The sequence below is a fragment of the Macaca fascicularis genome, chromosome 15, assembly GCF_037993035.2.
Source record: "Macaca fascicularis isolate 582-1 chromosome 15, T2T-MFA8v1.1".
Classification (NCBI taxonomy): Eukaryota; Metazoa; Chordata; class Mammalia; order Primates; family Cercopithecidae; genus Macaca; species Macaca fascicularis.
In genome coordinates, this window is record NC_088389.1 from 63,379,525 (window position 1) to 63,405,495 (window position 25,971).

The 25,971-nt window shown below is 40.6% G+C and overlaps 1 protein-coding gene and 1 pseudogene across 1 annotated transcript; one reads left to right on the forward strand and one right to left on the reverse strand.

Annotated features, from left to right (window-relative positions):
• Nucleotides 1–376: 376 nt before the first annotated feature.
• Nucleotides 377–19,077, reverse strand: LOC102126943 (arginine/serine-rich coiled-coil protein 2 pseudogene; annotated as a pseudogene).
• A 500-nt stretch (nucleotides 19,078–19,577) lies between these two features.
• On the forward strand, nucleotides 19,578–21,958 carry LOC102130791 (olfactory receptor 13C7). Its single transcript, XM_015436748.4, has one exon. It carries the CDS (start codon nucleotides 20,999–21,001, stop codon nucleotides 21,956–21,958), a length of 960 nt encoding a protein of 319 aa, XP_015292234.2. The 5' UTR covers nucleotides 19,578–20,998.
• Nucleotides 21,959–25,971: the final 4,013 nt, after the last annotated feature.

A 25,971-nucleotide genomic window follows, 5' to 3' on the forward strand; every position in this document is an offset into this window, starting at 1 on the left:
CCCACCTACAGCTTTTATGTATTGAAAAGTAGAATTCATGATCTAAAAAATATTGTCCTTCTATAGTCCTGTCAAGTTTAGTGTAAGTGGGTTTAACCTGATTACAACACTAACACCAGTGTCACTTATCTGATATTTATAAAAATTCATATTTTTCAATAAATGAAAGTCAGTGTAACACCCATGCAAGCTAGAATGCTAGCTGTTTGGTGAACAAGGACCTGATATCAGAACAAGAAGTATATAAAGTCCCAAACTTTAAAGTATGATCTTTTTCAAACTGCATCCATTCCTCACATTGAAGATGTGAAACCCAAACCCATTCCTCTTTGTGTGTGGATTTGTGATCTTGCCTTTTCATACGGAGCATCTAAACTTCTAAATACTTCTTCCTATTGCTTCAGAGTCTTGTAACTTTCTTCATCAACTGAGCTACATCGAGCTTCATCTTCACTCTTAATACCCATCAATTTCCTAAATTTGACATTTTGGTCCTTGTTTCCAAAATTCAATTTTTCGCGTATTTCAGTAGATTAAGATTTGTCCTCTTCTTTCTTGCCCTGCCAAAGCATTTTCCTTTTTTTCTCTTGTTCAGCAAATTTCAATGGATTCACATAGAAATTCTGCTGGGTTATAGTAGCTAGGTACAGCTATTCCTGTCTCTGCCAAAGCTTTAGCTTGCAGGGCTGCCATTTGAGCTGTCATGGCTATCTGAGGTATTACTTGCATTCCTGATGCCAACAGGGCAGCAACATTGAGAACAGAACCCCCAGTAGCTGCAGCTGCTGCAGTTATTTCTTGTTGTTTTTGTTTTTCAACCATTTTCTTGTATCGCTGTTCTTATAATTTCTTTGCCCTTTCCAACCTCCTAGCTAAAGCTTCTTGTGTGTCTATTGCTGTGTTTCTGCTTCTGAAGGGAAGTGGACTCGGAGTCCAGCTTTAACTTCTGCTAAATCTTCTCGGTTTTTCAATTCTCTTTTTTCTATCTCGACTTCTACTCTTTGTTCTACTCCTGCTTCTAGTCCTATGCCTGTGTCTCGATCTTGAGCAGGAATGAGATCTGATATGCCCTTTTCTTTCCCTGCTTCTGGATCTTGATTTCTTCCCCTCTCTGCTTCTAGGTTGAGACTTCTTCCACTCCCCACTCCTGGATCGAGACTTCTGCTCCAGCCTGCTTCTACTACGATGGCGTCTTTCACGAGACCTAGATCTTGAGTGACTTCTGCCTCTTGATGACTTTCATTTTTTGCATTTGTGCTTGTCCTCACTATTTTCAGATTAATTTAGTTGCTCTCTTTCTTTATCAGAGGAATGTTCTTTGTCATTATGTTCCTCAGATTTGTGTTTCTTAGAGGATTTTTCTTTGGATTCATGTCTTCTTGCCTCTTTGCTTCTGTTCCAGCTCCTGTGTTTTCTTCCTTTATTACTTGACTTTCATTTTCTTTCTCTTGACCTTGATCGTGATCTTGAATAATGATGTTTTGAGGCTCCAGGAGGAACAGATACATCTGACTACTCTTTTTTCTTATCTCTATCTGGTGATGTCCTTTGTGGGGTTAGTCCATCTCATTCTGTATCACTAGCTGCCACAGTTCAGAGTCCTGGCCGCTAGGGCCGCACCTCCACTTGCTGCTTTCAGCAGTTGGAAAAGTCACTTCTTAATTGGCATCCAAATTGAAAACCAATCTGCTATTTTAGAAAATTGCCAATATCAAGATGCATCCTGAATGACATCATTTAACCCCTCTTTGACTATAGGAGCTCAGAGTGTTGTCTGTTTAATTATTTCCTGCTTAATATCCTAGAGAAAATTTTGGGTAACTCTTTTTCCTCTTAATATACATAGAGCATGTCTATTTTCTACCCAAAGTCACTGAAGAGTTTGCTGCAACACCACCAAACTAGATAATACAGCCCAAGAAGAGAATCTTTAGCAGTCTTCCTCTAGATAAATCATTACTACAATATGAAGTTTATATTCACAGTCCATTTCATTTCTTTATGATTTTAGATTGGATGCTGGCAATAATTTCCAAGCCTACTAATAATTACCCTTCTGGCTAAGAGCATAGACTTTGCAACCAGACTAACATGGAGTACCTCTGCCTGCACACTTCAGACCTGTTTAGAAAGAACTATTTAATCTTGTGGACCCTTAGTTTCCTCATTTGTAAGATGGAAATAATTAAACCAACTCCATAGAGGTGTTGTGAAGATCAGTATGTGTATATGTTAAAAATGCATAGCGGGATGGGGCGCCCAAGATGGCTGAATAGGAACAGCTCCAGCCTCCAGCTCCCAGTGTGAGCAACACAGAATATGGGTGATTTCTACATTTTCAACTGAGATACTGGGTTAATCTCACTGGGGTGTGTTGGACAGTCAGTGCTGGTCAGTGGGTGCAGCCTGACCAGTGAGACCTGAAGCAGGGCAAGGCGTCGCCTCACCTGGGAAGTGCAAGGGGGAAGGGAATTCCTTTTCCTAGCTAAAGGAAACTGAGACACACAACACCTGGAAAATCAGGTAACTCCCACCCTAATACTGCACTTTACCAAGGATCTTAGCAAACGGCACACCAGGAGATTATATCCCACACCTGGCCCAGAGGGTCCCACGCCCACGGAGCCTCCCTCATTGCTAGCACAGCAGTCTGAGATCTAACTGCAAGGTGGCAGCGAGTCTGGGGGAGGGGAGCCCGCCATTGCTGAGGCTTAAGTAGGTAAACAAAGCCTCCAGGAAACTCGAATTGGGTGGAGCCCACTGCAGCTCAAGGAGGCCTGCCTGCCTCTGTAGACTTCACCTCTGGGGACAGGGCATAGTTAAACAAAAAGCAGCAGAAACCTCTGCAGATGTAAATATCCCTGTCTGACAGCTTTGAAGAGAGCAGTGGTTCTCCCAGCACAGAGGTTGAGATCTGAGAACGGACAGACTGCCTGCTCAAGACTGCCTGCTCAGACTGCCTGAGTAGCCTAACTGGGAGACATCCCCTACTAGGTGCAGACCGACACCTCACACCTCACACGGCTGGGTACACCTCTGAGACGAAGCTTCCAGAGCAAGAATCAGACAGCAACATTTGCTGTTCAGCAATATTCTATCTTCTGCAGCCTCTGCTGCTGATACCCAGGCAAACAGCGTCTGGAGTGGACCTCAAGAAAACTCCAACAGACCTGCAGCTGAGGGTCCTGACTGTTAGAAGGAAAACTAACAAACAAAAAGGACACCCACACCAAAACCCCATCAGTACATCACCATCATAAAAGACCAAAGGCAGATAAAACCACAAAGATGGGGAAAAAGCAGTGCAGAAAAGCTGGAAATTCAAAAAATCAGAGTGCATCTCCCCCTCCAAAGGAATGCAGCTCTTCGCCAGCAATAGAACAAAGCTGGATGGAGAATGACTTTCACGAGTTAAGAGAAGAAGGCTTCAGTCGATCAAACTTCTCAGAGCTAACAGAGGAACTACATACCCAGTGCAAAGAAACTAAAAGCCTTGAAAAAAGAATGGATGAATGGATAACTAGAATAATCAATGCAGAGAAGACCATAAACGAGCTGACGGAGATGAAAACCATGACACAAGAACTACGTGACAAATGCACAAGCTTCAGTAACCAACTTGATCAACTGGAAGAAAGAGTATCAGCGATTGAAGATCAAATGAATGAAATGAAGCAAGAAGAGAAGTGTAGAGAAAAAAGAGTAAAAAGAAATGAACAAAGCCTCCAAGAAATATAAGATTATGTGAAAAGACCAAAACTACGTCTGATTGGTGTGCCTGAAAGTGACAGGGAAAATGGAACCAAGTTGGAAAACACTCTGCAGGATATCATCCAGGAGAACTTCCCCAACCTAGTAGGGCAGGCGAACATTCAAATCCAGGAAATACAGAGAATGCCACAAAGATATTCCTTGAGAAGAGCAACTCCAAGACAAATAATTGTCAGATTCACCAAAGTTGAAATGAAGGAAAAAATGTTAAGGGCAGCCAGACAGAAAAGTTGGGTTACCCACAAAGAGAAACCCATCTGACTAACAGCAGATCTCTCAGCAGAAACTCTACAAGCCAGAAGAGAGTTGGGGCCAATATTCAACATTCTTAAAGAAAAGAATTTTCAACCCAGAATTTCATATCCAGCCAAACTAAGTTTCATAAGTGAAGGAGAAATAAAATCCTTTACAGACAAGCAAATGCTTAGAGATTTTGTCATCACCAGGCCTGTGCTACAAGAGATCCTGAAGGAAGCACTAAACATGGAAAGGAACAACAGGTACCAGTCACTGCAAAAACATGCCAAAACGTAAAGTCCATTGATGCTAGGAAGAAACTGCATCAACTAACAAGCAAAATAACGAGCTAATATCATAATTACAGGATTAAGTTCACACATAACAATATTAACCTTAAATGTAAATGGACTAAATTGGCCAATTAAAAGACACAGACTGGCAAATTGGATAAAGAGTCAAGACCCATCAGTTTGCTGTATTCAGGAGATCCATCTCACATTCAGAGACACACATAGGCTCAAAATAAAGGGATGGAGGAAGATCTACCAAGCAAATGGAAAACAAAAAAAGCAGGAGTTGCAATCCTAGTCTCTGATAAAATAGACTTTAAACCATCAAAGATCAAAAGAGACAAAGAAGGCCATTATATAATGGTAAAGGGATCAATTAATCAGGAAGAGCTAGCTATCCTAAATATATGCACCCAATACAGGAGAATCCAGATTCATAAAGCAAGTCCTTAGAGACTTACAAAGAGACTTAGACTCCCATACAATAATAATGGGAGACTTTAACACCCCACTGTCAACATTAGACAGATCAATGAGACAGAAAGTTGACAAGGATATCCAGGAATTGAACTGAACTCTGCACCAAGTGGACCTAATAGACATCTACAGAACTCTCCACTCCAAATCAACAGAATATACATTGTTCTCAGCACCACATTGCACTTATTCCAAAATTGACCACGTAGTTGGAAGTAAAGCACTCCTCAGCAAATGTAAAAGAACAGAAATTATAACAAACTGTCTCTCAGAGCACAGTGCAATCAAACTAGAACTCAGGACTAAGAAACTCAATCAAAACTGCTCAACTACATGGAAACTGAACAACCTGCTCCTGAATGACTACTGGGTACATAACGAAATGAAGGCAGAAATAAAGATGCTCTTTGAAACCAATGAGAACAAAGACACAACATACCAGAATCTGTGGGATACATTTAAAGCAGTGTGTAGGGGGAAATTTATAGCACTAAATGCCCACAAGAGAAAGCAGGAAAGATCTAAAATTGACACCCTAACATCACAATTAAAAGAACTAGAGAAGCAAGAGCAAACACATTCAAAAGCTAGCAGAAGGCAAGAAATAACTAAGATCAGAGCAGAACTGAAGGAGATAGAGACACCAAAAACCCTCCAAAAAATCAATGAATCCAGGAGCTGGTTTTTTGAAAAGATCAAAAAAATTGATAGACCACTAGCAAGACTAATAAAGAAGAAAAGAGAGAAGAATCAAATAGACACAATAAAAAATGATAAAGGGGATATCACCACCGACCCCACAGAAATACAAACTACCATCAGAGAATACTATAAACACCTCTATGCAAATAAACTAAAAAACCTAGAAGAAATGGATAATTTCCTGGACACTTACACTCTCCAAAGACTAAACCAGGAAGAAGTTAAATCCCTGAATAGACCAATAGCAGGCTCTGAAATTGAGGCAATAATTAATAGCCTAGCAACCAAAAAAAGTCCAGGACCAGACGAGTTCACAGCTGAATTCTACCAGAGGTACAAGGAGGAGCTGGTACCATTCCTTCTGAAACTATTCCAATCAATAGAAAAAGAGGGAATCCTCCTTAACTCATTTCATGAGGCCAACATCATCCTGATACCAAAGCCTGGCAGAGACACAACAAAAAAAGAGAATTTAAGACCAATATCCCTTATGAACATCGATGCTAAACTCCTCAATAAAATACTGGCAAACCGAATCCAGCAGCACATCAAAAAGCTTATCCACCACGATCAAGTGGGCTTCATCCCTGGGATGCAAGGCTGGTTCAACATACACAAATCAATAAATGTAATCCAACATATAAACAGAACCAAAGACAAAAACCACATGATTATCTCAATAGATACAGAAAAGGCCTTTGACAAAATTCAACAGCCCTTCATGCTAAAAACTCTCAATAAATTCGGTATTGATGGAACATATCTCAAAATAATAAGAGCTATTTATGACAAACCCACAGCCAATATCATACTGAATGGGCAAAAACTGGAAACATTCCCTTTGAAAACTGGCACAAGACAGGGGTGCCCTCTCTCACCACTCCTATTCAACATAGTGTTGGAAGTTCTGGCTAGGGCAATCAGGCAAGAGAAAGAAATAAAGGGTATTCAGTTAGGAAAAGAAGAAGTCAAATTGTCCCTGTTTGCAGATGACATGATTGTATATTTAGAAAACCCCATCGTCTCAGCCCCAAATCTCCTTAAGCTGAGAAGCAACTTCAGTAAAGTCTCAGGATACAAAATAAACATGCAAAAATCACAAGCATTCTTATACACCAGTAACAGACAAACAGAGAGCCAAATCATGAATGAACTCCCATTCACAATAGCTTCAAAGAGAATAAAATACCTAGGAATTCAACTTACAAGGGTTGTAAAGGACCTCTTCAAGGAGAACTACAGACCACTGCTCAGTGAAATAAAAGAGGACACAAACAAATGAAAGAACATACCATGCTCATGGATAGGAAGAATCAATATCGTGAAAATGGCCATACTGCCCAAGGTAATTTATAGATTCAATGTCATCCCCATTAAGCTACCAATGACTTTCTTCACAGAATTGGAAAAAACTGCTTTAAAGTTCATACGGAACCAAAAAAGAGCCTGCATTGCCAAGACAATCCTAAGCCAAAAGAACAAAGCTGGAGGCATCACGCTACCTGACTTCAAACTATACTACAAGGCTACAGTAACCAAAACAGCATGGTACTGGTATCAAAACAGGGATATAGACCAATGGAACAGAACAGAGCCCTCAGAAATAATACCACACATTTACAGCCATCTGATCATTGACAAACCTGACAAAAACAAGAAATGGGGAAAGGATTCCCTATTTAATAAATGGTGCTGGGAAAATTGGCTAGCCATAAGTAGAAAGCTGAAACTGGATCCTTTCCTTACTCCTTATACGAAAATTAATTCAAGATGGATTACAGACTTAAATGTTAGACCTAAAACCATAAAAACCCTAGAAGAAAACCTAGGTAATACCATTCAGGACATAGGCATGGGCAAGGACTTCATGTCTAAAACACCAAAAGCAACGGCAACAAAAGCCACAATTGACAAATGGGATCTAATTAAACTAAAGAGCTTCTGCACAGCAAAAGAAACTACCATCAGAGTGAACAGGCAACCTACAGAATGGGAGAAAATTTTTGCAATCTACTCATCTGACAAAGGGCTAATATCCAGAACCTACAAAGAACTCAAACAAATTTGCAAGAAAAAAACAAACAACCCCATCAAAAAGTGGGCAAAGGATATGAACAGACATTTCTCAAAAGAAGACATTCATACAGCCAACAGACACATGAAAAAATGCTCATCATCACTCGCCATCAGAGAAATGCAAATCGAAACCACAATGAGATACCATCTCACACCAGTTAGAATGCAATCATTAAAAAGGTCACGAAACAACAGGTGCTGGAGAGGATGTGGAGAAATAGGAACACTTTTACACTGTTGGTGGGACTGTAAACTAGTTTAATCATTGTGGAAGACAGTGTGGCAATTCCTCAAGGATCTAGAACTAGAAATACCATTTGACCCAGCCATCCCATTACTGGGTATATACCCAAAGGATTATAAATCATGCTGCTATAAAGACACATGCACACGTATGTTTATTGCAGCACTATTCACAATAGAAAAGACTTGGAATCAACCCAAATGTCCATGAGTGACAGACTGGATTAAGAAAATGTGGCACATATACACCATGGAATACTATGCAGCCATAAAAAAGGATGAGTTCGTGTCCTTGGATGCAGCTGGAAACCATCATTCTCAGCAAACCACCGCAAGATGGAAAACCAAACACTGCATGTTCTCACTCATAGGTGGGAATGGAACAATGAGATCACTTGGACACAGGAAGGGGAACATCACATACCAGGGCCTATTGTGAAGAGAGGGGAGGAGGGAGGGATAGCATTAGGAGATATACCTAATGTAAATGACGAGTTAATGGGTGCAGCACACCAACATGACACATGTATACATACGTAACAAACTTGCACGTTGTGCACATGTACCCTAGAACTTAAAGTATAACAATAAAAAAAAATGCACAGTGACTATCAAAAAGTAACCTCCCAATTAATACATTAACATTTTTATTATTAATGAAATATGTTAAACAACTCCCCAAAGGAAGCCTCATGACACTTGAAGACAGACTATAACACCACACTTAACTGAGTTAGTTCAGATTTATCACTGTAGCACATTCGGGGTGGCTTTCCAGTTTATGACCTAACCATCTGATTTCTCTGAGCATTTTCTCCAGCCATCCTTCTTCCCCATCCACAGAGCAAGTCACTCATGTTTGCTCTGAGTGACACTGACTCTCCCTAGAGCAATCAGATTCTTTCTGCCAGGTTTCAAGAATTGTCATTAGTACCAGGGAGTGAGTCATTGGATCCATAGCATGCAAACTTGGGAGCTGTGAGGTAATCATGTTTGACTATGTGGACTGGAGAGGTCAAGAGTAACCATGTCTGCAAAGAGAAAAGAGTAGCCAAAGAGAGAGAGGAGCAAAGTTGAGAGATGGTTAAGAGTACGGACTTTGCAGCCAGACTAACATGGAGTGCCTCTGCCTGTGTAACTTCAGGCCTGTTTTAAAAAAAACTGTTTAATCTTGTGGACCCTTAGTTTAGAGAATCCTCATGTGTTCCTATTTTTTCATTTCCATTTTTCCTAAAACCTGGCTACATTCACATTCCTGAACTTTTGTTTCTAATGGACAACCCTTTATAGTAGATTCTGGTTTTTGCTAATCTAAATTAAGTTGCTTTCTTAGGAGGGGGAGCAACAAAAGTCACAACTAATATAATTACTATCTACTAGCTTACGTAAAATATATATTCCTTTTCATAAGCCTCATGCACACAGTACCACGTTATCATGCCTGGCACAAGTCTTGGAGAAATCAGTTCTGAAACAATTATTCTGGACTCAACATGTAGTGCTTCTTGTAATCAAAAACTCCCTTCCTGCTACTGGGACTTTGCCATTTGTGGTTTCTATCACCTGTAAATCTGGAACATGTCCAGGGATTGATGTTATTCAAGAGGTCTAGTGTTCAAGTCCCTGCCCTCCCAACATAATGTTACAGGATCATTGAGGTGTTGCTTCACCAGGCAGCAACCTCTGTGGCCAGTGTTGCCTTTGCCCAAGTTTTGCTCAGGCCCACTGGGCCCACTTGGCCAGGCAGGCTGCACTCAGCTTACACTACCTGCCTGGATCCCCTGCCTGCCAGTGAGCCAAGTGGTGAGGGGTGAGCGAGCCGAGTGTAGGGTATGGCCTCTGTGTACATCCAGGCACGCTGACTGTGGCAGGGCAGACAGCTCCAGGTGCCAGCATGGGTGCCAGCTCCCTGCAAGTCTGCAGCTGGACCAGGCATACTGCAAGCAGCTTCCATGGCTGGCATTGGGGAACACGGTGGTGCCTGGAAGCTTGAAGATGCCAGGAATCACAGAACCCTAAAAAGGGTGTCACAGCCCTGGCTTGGGGAGCTCCTAAGTCTGGGTTCCCTGAAGGGCTGCAGCTCTTCTCTCCTTCTTGTCATTTGCAATGTGGCAAGCAAGGGGCATGTTTCAGCCCCTCCATTTGGTAGGTCTTGAGTTCTTGTCCTGCACCCTGGAAGAATGAGCTACATGGACAAGTGAAAGGTGAGCAAGGTGAAGAGGGGCTTTATTGAGTGATATAACAGCTCAGAGGAGACTCACAGTGGATAGCTCCTCTCCACAGTGAGGGTGTCCTGACAAGTGTTCATCCTCCAGCAGAGAGGAGACCCTGGAGTGGGTAGCTCCTCTCCATAGCCAGTTGTCCCGACATTTGCTCAGCTCTCAGCAGAGAGGAGACCCTGGAGTGGGTAGCTCCTCTCCACAGCTGGTCATCCCAACTTCTTCTCAGCTCTCAGAAGAGATGAGGCACTGGAGTGGGTAACTCCTCTCCACAGACAGGTCCTCCCATAGTCTTCTTGAGTCTGGCTGAGTCCTGGGTTTTTCTGGGTTTCAGAGGGGAGGAAGTGCATGCTGATTCGTCCATGGCTGGCTATGGCTGGGCCCAGAAAAAGCACCATAAGTTCCCATTCTGGTCTGTCAACCTGGCTCCCCAGTTTCAGGTTGTCCCTAACTTGAAGATGGGGCTTCACTGGGGACCTACCCTTTCTGCCCAGGAACATCTCTGGCTCCTGCCATTACCCAGCCTGTTTGTGCTGAGGGATGCCTGCAGGCAAGCCCTGAGCTGCTTTCAGTGCTCCCACCTCAGCCTCCATCCTATGCTCATTGGTGCCTCAAGTCCAGAGAGGTGGCAGGAAGCTGGCATGTTGGTGCTGCCCCAAGTGTGTACACACCCAGATGGGTCACAACAGCACCCTGGCTCAGCCTCAACTCTGCTCCAAGACTGGAGTGGGCACCAGCAGAGGAGAGAGGCCAGGTAGTGGGAGCACACACCTCTAAGCCAGTGGGGGACAGATGCCGGGGTCCACAGCAAAATAGGTGTAACTGTGAGCTCACAGTCCTTCAATATACTGCACCATCCAGAAGCAACTGGCCCAAGAGAGTGACATAATGGCCGTTTGATAGCACAGCTAAGCCACCAGCTTAGAAATAATGCCAGGTGAGAAGGGGGCACCTTCCTCCAGAATGCAGTATGTACTCTAAATCAGTGATCATTTTATGGTGCTGTGCCCCAAATAAGTAAAATACAGGGTGGTAGCAAGAGTCACTCTGATTACCATCACTTCCAGGGACCTATTTGGGAAATGTGTGCTTCCCATCCCTGCAACTCTATCTAGGCTTTGCAGGTCTAAGGGTCCTATTTCAGTTCCCAGAGAACTGACTATATCAAGGGGACACAGAAAGAATCCAAATAAACATTTTTAGCATTTTATTGAGGTATATCTTATATACCCAAAAATTCATCCCTTGTACAAATCAATTATTTTTAATAAATGTATACAGTTATGCAATCATTACCACCAAATGATTTTAGAACATTTACATCACTTCAAAAACTTCCCCCATGCCCAATTGCAGCCAATCCCCACCAGAAGGCCTGGACAACTACCAACTTACTTATTTCTAGAAAGATTTGCTCTTTTACAAACTTCACATGTTCCCACTTATTTGTGGGAGCTAAAAGTTAAAACAATTGAACTCATGGAGATAGAGAACAGAATGATGGTTACCAGAAGCTGGGAAGGGTAGCCTTGGTGACCAGCCTCAACACCACCCGTAGGGCACCCAAAGTCCGGTGGTGACGAAGGAATCAGAAGAGACAGGTTAAGATTGCATAAAGAGTGGGGGCCAGGGGGCCAATTGCAAAATGGAGGCTGCAAAAGGCTCAGAGTCCTGGTCTCCACACTTTATTAAGTATAATCACTTAGATTTAAGAAGCAGACGTTCAGAGCAAAACGATGAAAGGAAGGCAGTACGTCATACGCGTAACCTATAGCAACAGCGGTTTAAATGAATCTCCTTTGTGCTTAAACAGCATGTCTTTAACTTATTGGAGAGTAGCTGGTGGGAGCGGGCTTAACTAGGAGCCTGCACATCTGTCCACATTCCAATGCTTCAAAGGAGTATCTTTCTCCTTGAACACAGCGTTTACAGATAAGAGAGCAGTTCTTGCTCTGAGAATGGGAACATAATGGCGATAAGAAGGCTTTCCTCCCCAGAGGCCTGTTGTGGCTTTTCACAACTTACTGTCCCATATTTTTATGACCAGTTTATTTAGACCTAAATAAATAAGGCACCCCATAAGCCTTTTTCCCAACAGGGAGTGGGTAGCGGGGTTGGGGGGAAGTAGGAATAGTTAATGGATACAAAAAATAGTTAGAAAGAATGAATAAGATCCAATATTTGATAGCACAACAGGGTGATTGTAGTCAATAATAATTTAATTGTACATTTAAAAATAACTAAAAAGGTATAATGGGATTGTTTGTAATATAAAGGATAAAGGCTTGAGGTGATGGATACCCCATTTACCCTGATGTGATTATTACACATTGTGTGCCTGTATCAAAATATCCTATGGAATATTTTGGTATATATTATGGTATATAGCCATAAATATATACACCTACTGAGTACTCACAAAAATTATAAAATAAATAATGTTTTTGGAAAGGTTTGGTCTTTCTAGAGATTTCAAATAAATGGAATCCTATGCTATCTTTTCATCTGGTTTCTTTCGCTTGGTATATTTTTGAGTCTCATCCAGTGGTAACATGTATCAGTAGCTTGCACTTTTTTTATTGTGAAACAATATTTATTTCATTGTATGGATATACCACTTTGTGCACATTGTGTTTATCTATTCACCCACTAATGGACATTTGTATTGTTCCCAGTTTGGGGTTATTATGGATAATGCTGCTATAAACATGCATGTACACAGTTTTGTATGGAGTTGGTGGGTCATATAGTAAGAATGTGTTTAACTCTAAGAAACTGCCAAACTGGTTTCCAAAGTGGCTGTATCATTTTTAATTCCCACAAGCATGTATGATAGTTTCTCCACATCCTCCCCAACCCTTGTATTATTAGTCTTTTAAATATAGCTCTTCTAGTGGATGCATAGTAGTATCTCATTGTAGTTTTAACTTGCATTTTTATGATGGCTATTTATATTGATTATCTTTACATGCTCTTATTAACCATTCATATATGTTTTATGGTGACAATATTTTAATTGTGTTGTCTTTTTGTTATTTAATTGCTTAGAAGAATTCTTTATGTATGATGGATACAAGCCCTTTATCATATATACAGTTTGCAAATACTTTCCCACAGTCCCTTTTTTTTTTTAATTTTCTTACAGTGCCATTTGAGGAACAAAATTTAAAATTTTATTGTCAAATTTATCAATTTTTCCTTTGATGAATTTTGCTTTTGGTGTCTTATCTAAGAAATCTTTATCTAAGCCAGAGTCACAAAGATTCCGTCCCATGTTTTTTCCTAGAAGTTGTATGGCTTTAGATTTTACATTTAGGTTTGTGTTCCTTTTTGACTTTTTTTTTTTTTTTTTTTGAGACGGAGTCTCGCTCTGTCGCCCAGGCTGGAGTGCAGTGGCGCGATCTCGGCTCACTGCAAGCTCCGCCTCCCGGGTTCACGCCATTCTCCTGCCTCAGCCTCCCGAGTAGCTGGGACTACAGGCGCCTGCCACCTCGCCCGGCTAGTTTTTTGTATTTTTAGTAGAGATGGGGTTTCACAGTGTTAGCCAGGATGGTCTGGATCTCCTGAAGTCCTGATCTGCCTGCCTCGGCCTCCCAAAGTGCTTGGATTACAGGCGTGAGCCACTGCACCTGGCCCACTTTTTTTTTTTTTTTTTTTTTTTGTATGGTATGAGGTAAGGGTCTCATTTTCTTTACACATAAATATCCAATTGTTTTTAGCATATTTATGATAAAGTAAAGATAAAATACTTAGGAGTAAATTAAGTACGTACAAGTCCTCTACATTGAAAAGTACATATATTTAGACCTAAATAAATAAGAGATATATCATGTTCATTGATTGAAAGACTCTATAGGGACACATCATAGTAAAACTGCTGAACCCCCCCTTTTAATCTATAGATTCAATGTAATGTTAATCATAATCCCAGTAGGCTTTTTTTTTGCAGAAAATAAAAATCTGATTCTAAAATTTACACAGAAATGTAAAAGAAATACAAAACAGTCTTAGAAAAGAAGAACAAAGTTGTACCTAACTTCAAGACTTAATATAAAGCTATAAGAATCAAGCCTGTATGATACTAGCAAAATAATGCAAACAGATCAAAGGAATGGAATAGATAAATAGATCTACATTTATACGGTCGTTTGACTTTTTGACAAAGGTACTAAAGCAATTCAATGGGGGAAAAGAAGTTCTTTTCAATAAATGACACTAAGACACCTAGATAACCACATTGGAAAAGATAATTTTTAATTGCATAAACAAAAATTAATTTACTGTAGATTGTAGACCTAAATAAAAGCTAAAACTATGAAACTTTTATAATAAAACACAGAAAAATATCTTTGTGACTGGGGGTAGGCAAAAGTTTCTTAGGGAGGATTTGGAAAATAATAACTAAAAAAGAAGGAAATTGATAGAGTTGATCAAAATTTAAAATCATCTGTTTAGCTCTCTCGCTGTGCCCCCCTCCGCTCATCATAAGAGGACACAGCAAAAGGCAGCTGTCCATAGCCTGGAAGATAGTGCCCACCAGGACCCGAACTGGCTGGCAGCTTGGACTTCCTAGCCTTCAGAACTGTGAAAAATAAATCTCTGCTTTTTTTAAATCTGCTTAGCAGAAAACACTATTAAGAAAATGAATATGCAAGCCATGGACTGGAAGAATATTCACAACATAATACCTGACAAAAGACTTGAATCCAAAATATATAATGAACTGCTACAACTCAATATTGAAAAAAATAAATAATAATAAATAATTTGAACAGATAATTCACAAAGAAGATAGATGAATGGTCAATGGGCATATGAAATAAAAGCATTCAATATCATTAGTTATCAGGAAAATACAAATTAAAACCACAATGAGAAACCACTACACATCAACCAGTGACTAAAATGAAAAAGACTGACGATATCAAATGTTGACAAGGATGTAGTGCAACTAGAGCTCTCACACATCATTGGCCATAGTGTAAAATGATACAAACATTTGGCAAAAAATCTGTCAGCTTCTTATAAAACTAAGCAAAACCTACGGCATGACCCAGCAATCAAATTCTCAGATTATTTAGCCAAGAAAAATGGAAATATACGTCTACAAAAAGACTTGTATGAGACTATTCATAATAGCTTTATTTATATCAGCCAAAACTGAAAAGAGCCCAGACGTTCATTAATAAGGAAAATGGATAAACAAACAGGATGTTCATACAATGGAATACTACTTAGTAATGAAAAGGAATTGTAGTGAATTCTTATAATTTTATGTTGCCTCAGCACCTGTTTTGAATATATATTTATCTTTTTCATACAAGAAACAGGGCTTAGCTCCTTAAAACACAGTTTCCAATTCTCTGCCTCCTCCCAGTTCTTTAATGTGGTCAATCCAGATATCTTCTTTATACAAATGCCTGCTAGTGACCACCTTCCTATGGGATAACTAGATATAGTCTACTTGACTTGCCCTACTGCCCCCCACACCCTGCGTGTACTACATAGAAATGCCACAGTGATCACATCTCAGTCACAGTGTGACTCCGTAGAACTTATGCTTGCTTTCTCTAAACCCATCAATTAGAATTCCGCGTGGGAAAACTGCATGGGAATAACCTGGATACCAACAGATCCCTCGCTTGGTCTCTCTTGCTTTCCACCCACTGGTTCAGTGTGCATGTCCCGGATGGCTGTCTCTCTTCCTGTTCACCTTGTGAGGCTTGCTGCCATCTCCTCTTTAGATCTGTAAGTAATACACTGCTTCTATTATTTCATGTGTTTTGCTGAGTTGCCTCCTCTGTGTCTCACCTTACCAACACACCCAAACCTAATTTCTTTCTAGGTCAAGACTCTCCTAAAGAATGGCTATCTTGGTAGGAACAAACTGGACATGGGTAAGACAAAACCCATAAAAATCTGCCAGTATAAACAAGTTTCCTGTGAGAGGGACACTTGGTCACAGGTTGGACACTTAGGCTTTAGGCTATCGGCCAGGATAAAGAAGTATCCCATGAAAGGTGCACTGTAAACATTCATGACTAAATCCCTAGAGCTAGGGCTATAGTTTATACCCTCACTCCTAAGAGAGACCTCAAGACCAAACTGGAGGAAAATACAACAGGGATATTCTGCTAAATCATGTAACAACATGGATGAATCTCAAAAACATTCTGAATCAAGACTCGCATGAAAGAATATGAATGATTCTATTAATATGATGTTTCTGAAAAGGTAGACATATATGAAGGTGAAAATATTATAACAATGGGGATGCTCTGGGCAGAGTGGTATTGGGGATGAACTGGGAAGGCACATGAGAAAACTCTTTGTGGTGATAGAAATATTCTGCGGCTGGATTGGGTTTGGATTACGTGGGTCTGTATATTTGTCTAAACTCATTGTATGATGCACTTAAGAATTGTGCATTTCACTGTAAGTAAATTTTATCCAAAATGTGAGTATCTATATGTCTATCTAAATGCAAAAACTTGTCATAATAACTGCCATTGGCAAGCCATACATTTGTCTAGTAAAATTTCTAGCAGTCTCAATACAAAATACAAAAGGACTTTTTTTTGCTTGTTGCCTGTTCTTATATACGGTTACCTTGCTCCTAAATAGTAAACAGCTCCTCTCTCCAGTAGGTCACCTGAGGGTCCAAGATTCTTTGTGCCTCTTGGACTCATGGCAGAGATTGTTTTTCCAGGATGGCATCCAGTCATGATTTTATCATATATTTATTGTTACTATTTATATGTGCCACTGTCTCAATTGCTTTGAGAATTGATTAGCAATCATGACAGACAGTCTAAACTAGTACACAAGGGTAAAGAATATTTCCCAAAGTGTGTTTGGTCATTGGGATGTGCTTGAGTGGTGATGTGGCAGAACTTGGAGGACTCTTCATACTCCCTAGTGTACACCAGGCAGATGTCAAACACTGAATTCAGGAGGGAAGTCAATGAACCTGCTGCCCTGAAGGAAATGTTTCAGAGTTGGTAGAGTGTTCTAAGATTTCTGAGGCCAAATACAAAAGTAAAGATATAAAACTTCTTTGTGTAAAAGATAAGCAAAACTCCAGCTGATCTGTCAATATCTGACATACCTGTCCTAATTGGAACAAGCTTTTTACCAACTGAGGAAGCTTGCAGAGAACAATGATTTCTATAACTGTGGCTCCTAAGTGGAGAGAGAGAACACACAAGGATGTTTCTCAAAGCTCCATTATTCTGCAGGGATCATCTAAGACATTAGAATTTACTGTGGACCCAAGGGGTATGATTCTAGAGACTCCCATGAGTAGCCACAGAATGAAAAAATGAAGTAAGGAAGAAGCTAACCATGACAACAAAGTGTTTTCAGTTCAAGAATGAGATACGGGGTAAGTCCGGGAAACTGAGCTCACTAGTCATCATTTTGATTCCTGCTCTTTGCCACTATGATCATAAGTCTAACTCTACTATGGAGAAATGAGGAACATAGTTGAAAGAACTATTGACAAATAATGTCACCACTGAGTTTCCATCCAGAATGAAAATAATGAATGCAGGTGAGTTCTGGAACATCAATTAGACAAACCAAGGGGGATTCAAACATCAAGATTCAAGTTCATGATTCACCAGGAAGCCTATTAGCATTTCATCTTGGAAATGGATACCACCAGATCCTTGAGGCTGAAGAGAAAAAGAGTTACAAAACCACCTATATGTGCATACACACATTAAGCATATGGATGTGTGAATAGAGCTATGCATATGGACACACCCACAGAAAATGAATTATACAAGTTAATTTCCAGAGTTCAGAACAAAACTGGACATCCCAGGGAAGGAAGCTTTTAAAGTTTAGAGGAGAGAGAGTTCTGTGGGCAGAAATTGCCGTGGGAAATTTCCTGGAGAAGATGATTCTTTGCCAAGGTAAGCCAAAGGGATCTCTGACACATTGACAGAAACAGTGTTCATAGCAGGCAGTAGAAGGAGTAGTGTGCCTAGTTCAGGGCCGTATCTTCCGTGTAGCTGCACATATCTACAGTGATTTATTGTCCTTTTGTCTCTGAAGGGCTGATACACAAAAGAGGAAGTGATTATGTCCCATGTAGCCAAAGGCTAAGTTAACACCCAGGATAGAGGTGCAGGGAGATAAGCAGACTTTGACCCAGGATGAGAAAAAACTTGCTGAACACTGATGTCCTCTGGCAATAGGAAAGACTTTTGAGGAAGTAGAGGGCTCCCTTTCACTGAACCACTGTTTTCTAGATATTTTGCCTCTTTCTTTCCTTGGCTTCTTCCTCATAGTTCATAACCATCCTCTACATAATAGTTATTTATTATTGTGTAACAAACAACTTCAAAACTAAATGGCTTAAAATAACACATGTGTTGTCTCACAATTTCTGTGGGTCAAGATATGATTATAGATTAACTGGATCCTTTGCTTCAGGGTCTTTCACAAGGCTATAACTAAGGTTTTGACTAGGGGTGGGATCTCATTTGAAGGTTCAACTGGGGAAAAGTTTACTTCCAAGCTCACTTAAGTAGTTGGCAAGATTCAGTGCCTTGAGAGTTGTTGGGCTGAGGTCCTGAGTAAGTTGGCCAGAGACCTCTCTCGGTTCCTTGCCACATTTGTCTCTCCAATCTGGAAGTTGGTTTCACTAAAGCCAGCAAGTGAGTGTATTCTTTTGAAAATCAAGTTACTCCAGAGGAGAGGACGACACAAAGCCATGAATACTAGGAGACGAGAATCACTAAAGCCAAATTATATGCTGCTTGTCCTACTCCAGATTCTACCAACATAGAATGTCTTCCCTGGACTCTATGCTATCCCTCCTGTTCCATGAAGCTGTTCAAACAAATGCTTTGTTGAGGTTGTAGAAGAAAAAAGCAAGCCCAAGAGCTGTGCCAAGGTCTGTCTCCAAGATGGTCTTCTCCTTCCTCCCATCCCTTGCCTGTCTCTTCATGTGTAAATTCTCCCCCATTGTTCAAGGACTTTCCAGAGACTGAATCCCCAGTTCTCCCCAGGGCTTTATATAGAAGTTGCCCCAAAATGTCCACAGCCATGCCCCCGAGCACTTGATTTGGAATCATTGTGCCCACACCTGCTGGTCCCATAGTGCATGAACAGAAGGCATTCCTAAATAACATTTAGCTCTCCAGTTTCTTTTCAAGAATTTTTAGCATTTCAAAGTTTGCAGAAATTCAAAAAGGACATGAAAATGCTTTTTCTAACATCCCTCAATAGTCTAAGTGTGGAAAGTTCCAACAGGAAGAAAGGAAGGAGGAAAATAAGTCTTCCTAGAGTGCTTTTGGCATAATTGGATCTTGGGGACATTGTCTCAGAAGTATAAAAAGTTTCCTGACTTTGTACAATTCTACTTTCAAACTTTTAATCACTTCAGGGAGCATAATTGTCCCAATTGCAGCACTGATTTCAAATTGCCTTTTTCATGTTCTGGTTATTCATTTGGAAATTTTGCTTAAAACATAAAAACAAGACTGAGTAGGAAGAACTAGCTTTCACTCTTTTCTTCAAATCAGAGGTGGCCATCTCAACCTGAGTCTTTCAAGCTAGTGCTGCTATTTCTGGCCCACACACTATTCCTAAGCCATGGGCACATTTTCTTAGTAGGCTCCTGACAAAGGTAAGTGAGGGTTCTTATAAGAGTAATACTTAACCTTTTTATTAGCACAGTAACATTTCTAACTTCTGACTTGATATTTCAAAGGGGTTGGGACTTGAGAAGGGAAGGAATGAAGCGATTTCAGCGCTATCACAAAGATTGAGGCCCATGCAAAACTCTTTCTTCATGGGACAGAAAATCTAGATGGCAAGGAGCCTATGAAACTTTTCAGTCTTAGGTCATGGACTTGCCTAACTTTAGAGACTCCCCCAGAAATAAGATAGTCCTATGGTTTCAGAGCTTCTTCTGTTGACTTCACAAACTCAGGCAATTCCAGAAGGAGGTGAAACCACCATCACATGAATGAGAGAAACTCAGAAGGCTGCTGGCTTGGTTTAGAATAAAGAATGTTCTGACACTTCAGAGCTCTGTAAACAGGAAGCAAGCTGTTTGGGAATGTAGTGAGCTCTTCATCACTAGAAAAGATCAAGCTGAAAACCCATACATCAGTGTTCTGCAGAAGAAGATCTAGAATTGGACAGAGGGTGGGACTAGATTTATTTGGGGGGCATAATCAGTGTCAGGGTCTACATCTGGTTGACATATTTAGGTTCAAGAACTCTTGATTCCTGTGTAGACACTCACCCCGACTGCCTTAGTTACCAAAGAAAACTAGAGTTCCAGAAATTGTGAGCCACTATGCATTTCTGGGGCCAGCCTTCTATTTATCTTCATGAAATATCAGATTCAAATATTAGAGACATATTGAAATTTCCAGAGCATGAAGTTATCTTGGAACCATCTCCCCTTTCCCTTGCATCTCTCCATGTCCAGTCTCCTCTTTTCCTGAAAGACCCAGCTAGGGCTGGGGTTTCCCATGAGAAAGATCTCAGGCAACAACCAGAGTTTGTTTTACATAAAAATTGTCTAATGAGAAGAAATCGTTATAAGGTGAGGATTCAGAAGTAATCAAGTCACTAGTATTTGGCACAAAGTTGGGGGACCATAGAGCAAACTTTTTAAGTCACTTTTCTGATCAAAGTTTAACGAGGTAAATTGCCTTGTAGGATATAGCCCCCCTAAATGAATGCGTTATGTGTTTTTGTCACTGATCACATGTTACATTATCAGAGTCATCATTTTAAACCTTGTGCATTTGGTGCCCTGTGTCCCTCAAATAATTTTTTATTTTGTTGTCTCTTTTTTCTTGGAAATAAATAAATATTGTGGACTTTCAAAACTATTTTCTAATCTCTTAACCAGACTGGAACCCCAGTCCAGATGCACTGTTCCTATGCAAGGCAAGGAATGTTGAGTTTGGACCTCTAAGTATTTCCTTCAGTTGACAGAGGAGATACACCATGGTAAGTGCCAACCAGACAGCCTCTGTGACAGAGTTTGTTCTCCTGGGCTTCTCTGCCTATCCAAACCTGGAGAAAACATTCTTTGTGCTCATCCTGCTGATGTATGTGGCAATCCTACTAGGCAATGGGGTTCTCATCCTGGTGACTGTGTCCAACTCCCACCTGCACACACCCATGTACTTCTTCCTGGGGAACCTCTCCTTCCTAGACATCTGCTATACAACATCCTCAGTCCCCCTCATCCTTGACAGCTTCTTGACTCCCAGGAAAACCATCTGCTTCTCAGCCTGTACAGTGCAGATGTTCCTCTCCTTTGCCATGGGAGCCACAGAGTGTGTCCTCCTGAGCTTGATGGCATTTGATCGCTACGTGGCCATCTGCAACCCCCTTAGGTACCCTGTGGTCATGAGCAAGGCTGCCTACGTGCCCATGGCTGCCGGCTCCTGGGTAGCTGGAAGCACTGCTTCCATGGTGCAGACATCCCTTGCAATGAGGCTGCCCTTCTGTGGAGACAACATCATCAACCACTTCACCTGTGAGATTCTGGCTGTCCTGAAGTTGACCTGTGCTGATATCTCTGTCAATGTGATCAGTATGGGAGTGACCAATGTGATCTTCCTGGGGGTCCCGGTTCTGTTCATCTCTTTCTCCTATGTCTTCATCATTGCCACCATCCTGAGGATCCCCTCAGCTGAGGGGAGGAAAAAGGCCTTCTCCACCTGCTCTGCCCACCTCACTGTCGTGATCATCTTCTACGGGACCATCCTCTTCATGTATGGGAAGCCCAAGTCTAAGGCCCCTCTGGGGGAAGACAAGGAAGACCTTGCTGACAAACTCATTTCCCTTTTCTATGGAGTGGTGACCCCCATGCTCAACCCCATCATCTACAGCCTGAGGAACAAGGATGTGAAGGCTGCTGTGAGGAACCTGGTGTTTCAGAAACGCTTTGCCTTTTGATGTTTTGGGGGAACAGATGTCCCTGTAACTCTTTGCCTCTTGGCTGCTTTTACCCACAAATCTCAGAAGAGAATGTTCCCTAAAGAAGATACATGTGAAGAATGACTACCGGAAAATTGAAGTACTTATGTAACAGAGCACTTCAGCTGTGATTGGACCCAATTAAAATGTTGAAACCTAGAACCCAGGGGAAGTGTGGCTTGAGGGGATGGAAGCAGAATGCTGCTGAATATACGAGGAATGATTTTTCTGTTTCTCCATTGTTCAAGTCTGAATTCACCTTTGTGTGCAGATGTTTCCTCTGTTTTGGGAAAAACACCCTAGGGTACCTCTGTGTTACAAAAATGTAAAGCCAAGATTCTACTCTTGAAAGGAGGCACTGAAGACACCATGGGACAGAACTTCATGACCCTGCCCATCTCCCTAGCACAGTGCTTCCCAACCTATGTCTTGCCTTGGAGCACATAGAAAATAATGGGATGTGTAGGCACCCTGGGGTGAGTGGATGAATCTTTTCATGGCTGAAGGCAATTCACCTGGGGGCTTAGGTCACCACAGGTTCTGCTTAGTAATCCCAGGAGGATTCCGACCTTCGTACGTCCGTAGCCTGTGGCACATTCGCTGAAATGTTCTGCCTGAAGCAGAATGTGTCTTCCCTTAGCCCCTGCTGAGAGGACAGTCATGCTCTCTCCTTTGGCTACAGATAATTGGCGAGTTGACCCAAACTGGGCAAATCATATTTTCTCTCCAGGGAATTTGCAATTTGGACATAGAGACAGCTCATAGTTGGCACAAAGCTCTTGAACTGTTAGACCATGTAAAGAGGGCACGAATGTGGCCCTGTGTCTAGCAAAGAAGAGAAAGCTGGTCTGCAGAGAGAGATGATAAAGCAAATGCACAAAGAGGACCAGACCTACATGAAACAGAAATAAAGGCTGCAATATTTAGGCTAGGTATTGGAGAAGGTTTTTCTTTTATTTTATGGGAAAATTTAATCCTGTAGAAAGAATAACAGGTATTCATCTTCCAGATCCAAAGATGATCTGCTCATGGCTGGTGTGTGTGTGTGTGTGTGTGTGTGTGTGTGTGTGTGTGTGTGCAATTTTTAATTTTTTAAATTTTCCTGGGTACACAGTAGCTATATATATTTATGGAGTATATGGGATGTTTTTATACAGGCATGCAATGTGTAATAATCACATCAGGGTAAATGGGGTATCCATCACTTCAAGCATTTATCCTTTGTGTTACAAACAATCCAATTATACTCTTTTAATTATTTTTAAATGTACAAGTAAATTATTTTTGACTATAGTCACCCTGTTGTGCTATCAAATACTAGTTCTTATTTATTCTATTTTTTGTACCCATAAGCCATCTCCACTTCCCCTCTACCCTCTCATCACCATTACCAGCCTCTGATAACCATCATTCTACTCTCCATCTCCATGGGTTCAATTGTTCTTTTAGCTTCCACAAATAAGTGAGAATATGCAGTTTTTCTTTCTGTGCTGCTTATGGCCAATCTTGTTCTTCTGATAGCCCTGTGGATTATTTCTCCCTCTCCTCAATTATTCTAAAGCAAATCCCAGATGGTAATAACATTCCATCTTGAAATATTTTGGTATTTATATCCATAAAAGATTAGTACTTTTTGTAAAACTATAAAGTACCATTTAATATTTAACATATAAATCACCTAAAACTCAATAATTCCTTGATATCATCAATTATCCAGCATTTATATTTCCAGAAATGCCTTATAAGTTATTTATTTCAATTTTTAAATTGAACCAGGATCCAAATAACAACATACATTGTGATTTGTCTCTGATATGGTTTGGCTGTGTCCCCACCCAAATCTCACCTTGAACTGTAGTTCACATAATCTCCACGTGTTGTGGGATATCATGGGAGGGACCTGGTGTGAGGTAATTTAATCATGGGGGTGGTTACCCTCCTGCTGTTCTCATGATAGTGAATGAGTTCTCATGAGATCTGATTGTTTTATAAGGGCCTTTTCCCCCTTTTGCTTGGCACTTCTCCTTATTGCTGCCATGTGAAGAAGAACATGTTTGCTTCCCCTTCTGCCATGATTGTAAGTTTCCTGAAGTCTCCCCAGCCATGCTGAACTGTGAGTCAATTAAACCTCTTTCCTTTATAAATCACCCAGTCTCAGGTATGTCTTTATTAGCAGTGTGAGAATGGACCAGGACAGTCTCTTTCAATCTTCATTTCCCCCTCCCTTTTTCTATATTTCCCTCTATCTCTGTTCCTACCACCAGCACCCTGCTTTTAGGCTATATTTTTTTGGGAAGGAATAGTTTCTCATTATAGGAAACTATAAAGTTTACCACAGTCTGATTTTGCTGATTGCAGTTCTGTGGTGTCTGTCTTTGTGTTTCCCATATATTGGTGATTAGATCTAGTTACTTAAGTTTTTTTCTTTTTTTTTTTTTGGTGGAGTTATGAGCTCATGGCTCCTGAGACCTTTTGCATGACACTAGTATCTTTGATGACTTCCTGCTATCTGTATGTCAAGATATTACAAGCTCAATATTCACACTTCCTTCCCAGACCTGAAACAACTATTTTGTCTAAGGAGCTCCTTTTTTCCTTTAATGGGGAATGGTATTTAGAAGTCATAATCTGAGTGCTAGGGTTACTATTGAGTTTCCCATGGTTTCTAAATGTTTCAGTGGAAAGAGCTATGAAAAATATATATATAATAATTGAATTATATGTATGCATGATATATAAATATATATTTAGATTTAGATCAAATACATAAATCATATATACATACAATTCAAATTAAGAGCTATAGATTTTTTACCTAGCTTCATTGATTTTATACCTATATCGCCTTCTTCTATATACTGTCTCCTCATTCCAGAAATGTTTGGAGATGCCTTGAAATTATACACACATAATGATGTCAGGAGTTAACATTGAGCACAGCTTCTGTAAAGGGCAGAATTCAATCAAGCTGTCCAGTGGTGTGTGTCTGGGAGTACTGGGGCTGATCATAACAGTTGAGGTGATGATGTGGGCTGTGGGCCCTTTTCTCTTGCTTGTTCCTGAGCTTCCTGCAGGAGATCTGAGTCTGAGAGTGAGGCACTGGGTGGCGGTGGGCTAGGAAATAGTTGCAAGATAAATTCAAGCCTGGAAAGAAAGATTCCAGACTGGAACCTCAGGGCATCTTGCAGCTTGGGAATAACTTTCCTAAATCGTGATGAGGGCGGTCACAGGGCCCTGCTCACCAGGAGACTTTGGCAAAGAAGGGCACATGATGCAGTCAAGAAGGAAGCTGGCAGATCACCTCTAAATGGGGTCCAAAGTCCTGAATTCTGCATGCCTGCTCTGCTCGAAATAGACGTTTCCAATATGTAAGAGCCACTTAGAAAAAAGAAGTTTGTTAAACATTTGGAAGGATGGAGTCACAGTCAAAAACTACGTATCTGGGGTCCATGGTCTCCAAGATTTTAATATCATGCTTCCTTACAATTTAAACTGTATTTGTTTATTGATTTATAAAGTATATAGGTATTCTACTGTACCAATATGTTATGGACATTTACAACGTTTACAAAAATAGAAGTTCAAAAAGATAGGACAAATATAAAGTAATTTTTTTTTTAAAAAAGAGCAAACATTGGACAAAATCAGAGGAAAATGAGAGTAGGCCACACATCCATTCATTCATTTATTCAGCATCTATGTATTGAGAGTCAGTTGTGAGTGAGGCCCTATTTTTATACTAAGGAGACATCTGTGAATAATACAGAAAAAAACTTACCTCTGTAAAACTTATATTCTAACAGGAGAGAAATAAGCAATAAACAATTATGAAAATAAATAGGATGTTAGAAATTTTATGGACTCAAGACTGCATAAAGGATAACTGAACACATGCATCTAATTTCATTCCTCCTAAAACCCATAAAAACTATAGTCTTTCTTTCTTTCCAATAAAATCCACAAGGTTAGGAGAAGAAGTAAGACATCAACAG

Coding starts and splice junctions, on each gene's coding strand:
- LOC102130791 (XM_015436748.4), top strand. CDS start 20,999: ATGGTAAGTGCCAACCAGACAGCCTCTGTGACAGAGTTTGTTCTCCTG.